Source organism: Pygoscelis adeliae, unplaced genomic scaffold (assembly GCF_000699105.1).
Source record: "Pygoscelis adeliae isolate BGI_AS28 unplaced genomic scaffold, ASM69910v1 Scaffold21, whole genome shotgun sequence".
In the NCBI taxonomy this organism is placed as follows: Eukaryota; Metazoa; Chordata; class Aves; order Sphenisciformes; family Spheniscidae; genus Pygoscelis; species Pygoscelis adeliae.
Window position 1 is genome coordinate 1,190,883 of NW_008824243.1, and position 7,385 is coordinate 1,198,267.

Consider the following 7,385-nt stretch of genomic DNA (forward strand, 5'->3'; position numbering starts at 1 on the left):
GACAAGCAGCAGCAAAAAAAAAAAAAGGTGGAGCGGAGAGGGGGAAGTGAAAGAACAAACTAACATCTAAGCAAGGACTAGAAACCTGGTTCTACGTGCCCAGTGCCCTCACCAGCAGTTCAAATCCCTTTTGTGCTTTCTTGCTCTCTCACTATTTTTTCCCCTGAAAAGGCACTCGCCTTCCCATGACAGCGGAGTGCTAGTCTCCATCTTAATGGCTACAGCAAACTTCTGGGGCTTTAGATTTGAATTTTCTCAAGCCTAGTAAGCACTGAACTCCAGTCACTCACTTAAGCAATTGCCTCTGCCGTTAAATTACTTAATTCTATGCTGGCTCAGGGAGACCAGTGCTGATACAAGTACTTTATTAGCAAGCTCTGCATCGTCCTTTGACAACCCAGCACCAGGAGGGCTGGCAAATAGAATACAATGCAAACCCTCGGGTCCTGGAGGATTCCTTTCCTCTGGTGAAGGGTTCCATCTTCCAGCAGTCCTTCCTTTGCTCCTAGCCTGCTTAGGATAAACAGCAGTAGAGATGAGGCTGGTTAAGAAACAAGTCCCTACTGTAACTGGTTGGGGTTGGTAGAGGGAGAAGAAGGAGGACCATCAACGATGCTGGTCAGATACACCTTATTTTGTGCAAGAAAAAAGACCGACAAAGTTCTAAGATTCACTGGATGTTTCCAGTGGATTCTTTCAGATGAGGCTGGGCAGAAGCCGATTTCTGTGCTTCTGGATGTGGGCAACAATTAAATTAAAGATTCTGTGCTGCGATGATTCATGTGCCCGATCCATGGAGATAGAAGGGATATCAAATGCAGAGGCATCAGTGAGGCTTTGTGGCTTGCCCTAGAATAGCTTCCTGATGCTGGCTGGCTTTGACCTTGTCTGAGGCTTTTCTTTGTAAACGCTGCCAGAGGCCAAGTGTCTCTGGAATGGAAACCTAAGGGAGGAGTGAGCTTTGCTGAGCTTGATTTTTGCTAACATGGGTAGAGCTCTCCAGCTTCATTCCTGTGCTACTTCTAGGCTCTCAGGGAAAGATGGGCTGAAGTTCAAAAGGGATGTGCTGCCTTCTCCTGCCAGCATGCCTGAGCTAGCAAGAGGCAGACACCACAATCTGGAAGAATCTTTACTCCAAATCTAGACACTGACTGGCATTGAAAGCAATGCCTTCATGAAGAACAAACCACTTCAGCCGGGGCGTACATCTCTTACCTCTTGCCCTGGGTACTGCCACCTGAAGTTCACATCTACATCTGGCTCCCCAAGGACTGTGCAGATTACATGAACGCTGTCACTGACTTCTGCTCTATTGGATGACGCCGCAATTGTGGTTGAGGGCGGGCCCTTAGGAACTGATAGAAAGACAGTGTTTGGAAGCAGAAAATTAGTTTCTAAAGTTAAATACACTGATAAAACTTAAGAGTCAATTTTTGCCTCAGTTTGCTTAACGCAACAGGTAAGTGATGTATACCTGCAACTACACTGGGAAATTGCTGGAATTTAAACCTACGAAGTTTTATCACATATGCTTTCAATCAAGATTTTAAAACTCTGTGATTACATTACTTATTTTACTTTTTTTTTAAATTGTTTTCTAAACAATGTCAGCAGAAGAGACAAGAGTCGGTGTAAGCATATAGAAAACTGCACCTTACCTTCCACATACAGTAGGTGATACTTGATGGAAATCTGAGGTGCTCCCTGCGACTCTGCTTTGCAGTAGACAATACCTTTATGATCGGAAGTAGGGTGCTGGTAGATGAAACCCTTCTTCACATCATAAATAATATCAGTTCCATCCGTTTCAATTTCTTCTGCTGGAAATTCCCTGTGTAGAGTTACTTTTGCTGAAGGAGTAGTAACACGGCATGGAATGACTGCAGGTTTATCTGGGTTCAGGTAGACAATCTCAAAATAACTGGGAGTAGGTACAAAAAGTTCCTCTTTATCTGTGCGGAAGAGTCGATATAGTTAGAATAATATTTACATCTTGGTTTAATAGCAACAAGAGAAAGTACATATGACAAGAGAAAATAGCTATGAGCAACATTAAAAATTAACCCAAAGCATTTTGCGTTAAATACGCGCACACGAAAGAAAAACACCCAACTTTTCTAACCTGTGAGTATATATTTACATAGCTTGCATTAAAAACATTAAATCAAAAAGAAAAACAAAGTATTCTTCACTGTAATCAGATTTTTTAAATCTTATTAAAAAGGAATTCCAAAGGTTTTCTTAAGTTTCCAAATACTCATCTGGATCTAATTCTGTTCACTCGCCCACTTTTAAGGGGTAACACACATTAAAAAACCACCACCACTGGTAAGATAAGCACTACTAGAAAAAGATATTCTTTGGAGCTACATTTTGCCTACGATTTTAGGCAAAATGTTTGATTTACTCCTCTAAGCAGCTGAAACATTTAGTGCTTTTAGAATGACAGTTAAAGAGTATTTCCATATTTGGCATGCTTCTTAAAAATACAAAGCTGAAATTCCTCTTTCTAGCACAAGCATTTACATAATAACTTGACTGAAAAGTTTATTCCAGCCTTTCTAAAGGAATGTATCCTCAGAACATTAAGCACTTCTGATAAATGGCTCCTGCACAGTCCCATGGCCTGTCTAACTTAGCTCCAAAACATCACAAACAATCCTATTTTAACATTTTGTACTGAAATATTTGCTAGCCAAGAATGCTTTAGCTCTAATCAGGCAGCAAAGGTTGTTTTACTATTCAGAATGTTTTCCATGAGAAGAACAAATTAACCATTTGATTTCAGCTCTGTTGTACCAAGTAGCAGTAAACTGTGCATGGTTACCTACTATGATCCTATCCATGCCATGTTAGGGCTACAGTCAACCTCAAGCTCTGTGGGACACCACATGTACTTAAGAGTGTTTTGCCTCTCAACATGCTATATAGACTCTTGGGAGAAATTGTGGCATTACCAAGATCAATGAGGTCAAGATTTTTAAGTCAGTGCAGGTAACTGGAAGCGGGGAGGGGAAGACTCCACATGGTCATCTGAATGCCATGACAAAATGAATCTTCTGCACAGATCTATTTTCTTTATCCAGACACATTTTCAAAAATTAAGCGTTTTTTTATTCATTTTGTAGAAGATCCTCAGAACGTGTGTTAGTATTTTCGAAGGTATTTGCTTTCCATTGCATTATGCATTATTTTGGGTACACATTTAGCATAATCCTTAGGGAAAATGGACTCATAAATCACACTAAGCAAGTAATTTTCTGCTCAGCAGCACTGCCTTCCTTAACATCCAGTGAAAAAGATGAAAATTGTGGAAGAAAGATCTTGACAGTGAAATTGCTGCTGTAGCTTTATGCCTGTCTTACTAGCAAATATATTTTCATTAATAATCCCCCAGTGAGTTAATTACCTGTGAAAAAGATGTACGTTGAACCAGTTTTAGTCTCATCCTTCCTGCATTTGTTACCATTGCACAGCTGAAGCCAGCAGCTATATTCCCCTGTGTCTGCTGCAGTGGAGTTGGCGAGGATCAGCTGACCGTACCTGTCAAGCTGCTTTATACTGGGGAGAAGAAAAACAAAAGGCACAGACAAGCACAGATGTATTTCCTCCTACATTTCTGTCAGCTCACTTCTACTTTTGATTTTTTTTATTCCTACTCTGCAACTGACCCACCTTTCGCTTTCAGAGCTATGTTGCAACTTCCCCTTTTGCTCCAGCAGAGACCTGCTTACATGAGTAGTTCTATTGATTTCAACTACACATGAGCGCTTGCAAGCTTTTGTCTTGCACAGTTCATTCTTGGATTCCTTTCAGTCCCCATTTTGAAACTGGGCTGTGACTGCTGTAGACAATATGTTCATCTACGTTTTGTCTCAGTTTGTCCATGTATATCCCGTATTTTCATGCTCCAAGTCAACCTGCATGCATCTCAGTCCTTTTTTGATACCATTAACTGTAGCACTGCTTCAATAGTATATGACAAAGATAATTCAGGAGTAGTAAGTAGCAGGTACTTTAACAAGAGTTTGTTTGATGATTTATGCCTGCTTTCAGTGCCAATGCTTTCCCGTCTTTAACATACTAGTCCAAGTTTCCACTTGCAAACACCATCATAAAGAGCTTCTATCTCAGCTTGGATTTGTTCTGCAAGTAAGTCATTTTGCATTGTCTACTCCTCTGCCCTAAGCCACCTCACTGGCATCCTCTCACTGGAGTTTCCTCATCACCCCGCGGCTATGACCCTGAGAACTGCTGGAGGTGTACTGGCAGTGTCATCACATAACTACACAAAATTCAGCCTGTGTGATTATTTCAGACTTGATTTGCTTATTTCTCCTTCTCCTGAATTTCCCAGATACATCTCTCAGTGGATTGACATTTGTAAATGTGCAAATATTTATAAATACGTATATGTAGATACTGACAATGTTTCTAAGGGTCAAAGGTCCTATCTATGAAATTCAGCAGCTACAATCTCATCTTGTTCTTTTTTTATTTTAAGGTTTGCTTTCCTGGCTCTTTCTTGCAGACAGATGGTGTTACAGTCGGCAGTCTGCTGTGTTGCCTTTCCATGGATTGCAAAAGCAATGGTCCAGCAGCACCAGTTTTTGGGGAACCCTGTCAGGACAGCCACGTAGCTGTACTGATGCACCCCACTGCTGCTCTGACCCTTAAAAACGTTATTTTCAACCACCTGCCTTTACATGGTAGCACATCTAGAACATGAAGGTTTCCTGCTCTCCTTTGCAAGACATTGAGTTACAAGGTCATTTCTGTTCTAACCAAGTCAGGAGAGATTTTTCCAGTTTTAGGCATTTGATAGTGAACTTCTTTTCAGTGTTTCAAACAGGGTCTGGACAAATACGCAGCTTGCATGAAGTCTGAACAGCTCCCATACTCTTATTCAGCTGTGGGTTCTCTGAATATTTATTATTCTCTGATTTCTTCTCATTAACGTGGCAGTTATTCTGTAAGGCAGATGCTTGACTGAGTCATTTATTTCTGTGATTAACATGCTTTAAAGAAATTCTTATCCTCTAAAACACCTTGTCACTGTGTAACAGCGGTACTATAGACATGCCTGACTGTACTGTATACTCTAAATGCTCTGTTTTGCTTACGTCTCCATTGCAGGCAGAATAACTGCTTAAACAGAGAGGCCACTACTTGCAGCTACATGCACTTTCCAAAACTTCTGACTCCCTAGGTGTTCTGCTAGCAGTTTGCACTACTACCAGCAATCATATGCAACGGTTCATGTAACCCAACATTCGGCCTCCTGCCAAGGCCAGTAGCTTAGAAATTAAAACCACACCAAATACACAACCCAAACAGGGCTAACTGAGAATTATCTTTTCCATTAAAGCCCTCAGACACCATTAGTACACTCACCCACCACGGGGCAGTTTTGAGGCCTGCCTAAGGAAACAGGCAAATCACCTTTTCTACCCGTTAATGAGCTTGTCCTACATGACCTTGTCTGCTTCCACTTTTTGGAATCATGTAATTATGGAGTAGTAGCATTTTCACTTTTAATATATACACCACCTTACATTATAAACTATCTTCAGTTTTTGGATAAGTTTTGAGAGATTTGTATTCGTGCAAGACATCCTGTTGTGTAGGATACCCAACAGGAAGAAAAGAGAAATCTGAAAAATGTCCTAGTCTCTATTATTATTATTATTATTATTATTTAGTTTCACAGTTCACATTTGATAGGCTACATGACTACATCAGCATAAAATGTTTTACAAGTATCCAGTATTAAATGTCAACATTACAGAGAAACCATTATGCCAGAACATTTTTGCTTCCAGTCGTTAATGCAGACACTGAACTATAGCTCGAAATCCCAACAGACAGAAAAATAAGGTCAGAATTAATTAATTATTGCACAGTGTGTTCTACTTAACTGAGAACAAGCTATCCAGTAATCAATGGAAATAGCCTAGCGAGGTAGTCATCCACAAACATGCACTAACAAAACCTGGCAACTGAGAGTTGAAGTGTTGAAACTTGTGACATGACCATATTAAGCACACAAAACAGGCCATATAAAGTAAATTATAAATGGTAAATCCTGCAGCTGACCAATATTTCTGGATAACTTTTATTTCATTAGTATTTTAGATGCTGGGAAATCTGACTCAAAAGCCAAAACTTTGCTGTGCTCTACATATCACAAAGTAAAAATGTTGTATATACAAACATTTCAAGACTGTTTAAAGAAACTAGAAAACTACTCCAAAATCTTATTCCATACATTCATCTTAAGCTTTAGTTATTTGAAGTTCAAAAGACCTTTGCCAGAAAAACTATGCCAAGTTTAGAAGCTAAAAAAAAAAAAAAAAATATATAAAAAGACAAAAAGACAGTGTACACAGTATCACTCAAAGAGCATCTAGCAAACTCCTCTCAAGCAGCTGCATTCATACTGACAAAAGAGAGCTTATCTCAAATACAAGCTCACTAGAAGAGGAACATAACATCTTACTGTTTAACACAAGAAAAAAAATCCCTAGCCTTCAGACTTCAGAGCACATGGAACAAAATGAAATTCGGTTACACACAAGCACAACTGACGTCCCACTAAGCCAGCAAGAGCCTGCATTCACTGAAAGCAGTCTAATTTTTGCCCTCTACAACATACAGTTTCCTCAGTACTTGGGAGAGTGCTCCTGTCCGTACACCCCCCGCACACAAATGTGCATGTGATGCATGTCCAGCTCTTTGCCCCAGCTGCTTCCACTGGGGCAGTTCCATTTCATGTGAGTTTAATAGATGAAGTTCTGTGATAAATACAGCTGGTCTTCGGCAAGTGAGAGACCCATGCTCCAAGTCAGGCAGAGCAGAGACTACGTGAAGTTAGACTGCCTTCATCTAGAGCAGCTTTTTGCTATAAAGCGTAAAAAAGGGAAAAATTTTGATTTCATCCCCTCAGTTTTTGATCCTTCTCATACATTGTAGATCCAGTTTCTGGGTGAGGCTACAGTCATTAATTTGTTATGCACAGTCTTACAAAACAGCATTCCAGCCCTTCTGTTCTTACGGTGCACAAGCTACCTTTGACCGTTAACACTGCCAAGATTTTTGGCCAGTTCAGCCAGTACATAAAATTTTCAGACAAAAAGTTATCTGCAGGGTGTATTTATGCTGCACAAGGCAAGAGAGCATTACAGATAATAAGCTAGTCCTGAAACAAGCTGGTGTGTGTCCTTAACTCGGGAGCCAAGTTTGCATGACTAACTTTCTCCCCAGAGTTGCATTGCATGCTACAGTCTCATTTCTGAGAGATGAATGCTCATTTTCATTTCGACCCTGCACCTGGGTCAGGGCAACCCCCAGTATCAATACAGGCTGGGGGATGAAGGGATTGAGAG

General features: G+C 40.4%; 1 protein-coding gene across 1 annotated transcript in view; it reads right to left on the minus strand.

The window, feature by feature from the left end:
- The window catches only part of PDGFRL (platelet-derived growth factor receptor-like), a 19,176-nt gene that overhangs the window by 3,677 nt on the left and 8,114 nt on the right, over positions 1-7,385 (minus strand). The window contains exons 3-5 of the mRNA XM_009335194.1: positions 3,410-3,561; positions 1,659-1,952; positions 1,216-1,355 (exon numbers count right to left, since the gene is read on the minus strand). Of these exons, the coding sequence (XP_009333469.1) occupies positions 1,216-1,355; positions 1,659-1,952; positions 3,410-3,561 (586 nt within the window). The remainder of the gene's footprint in view (positions 1-1,215; positions 1,356-1,658; positions 1,953-3,409; positions 3,562-7,385) is intronic.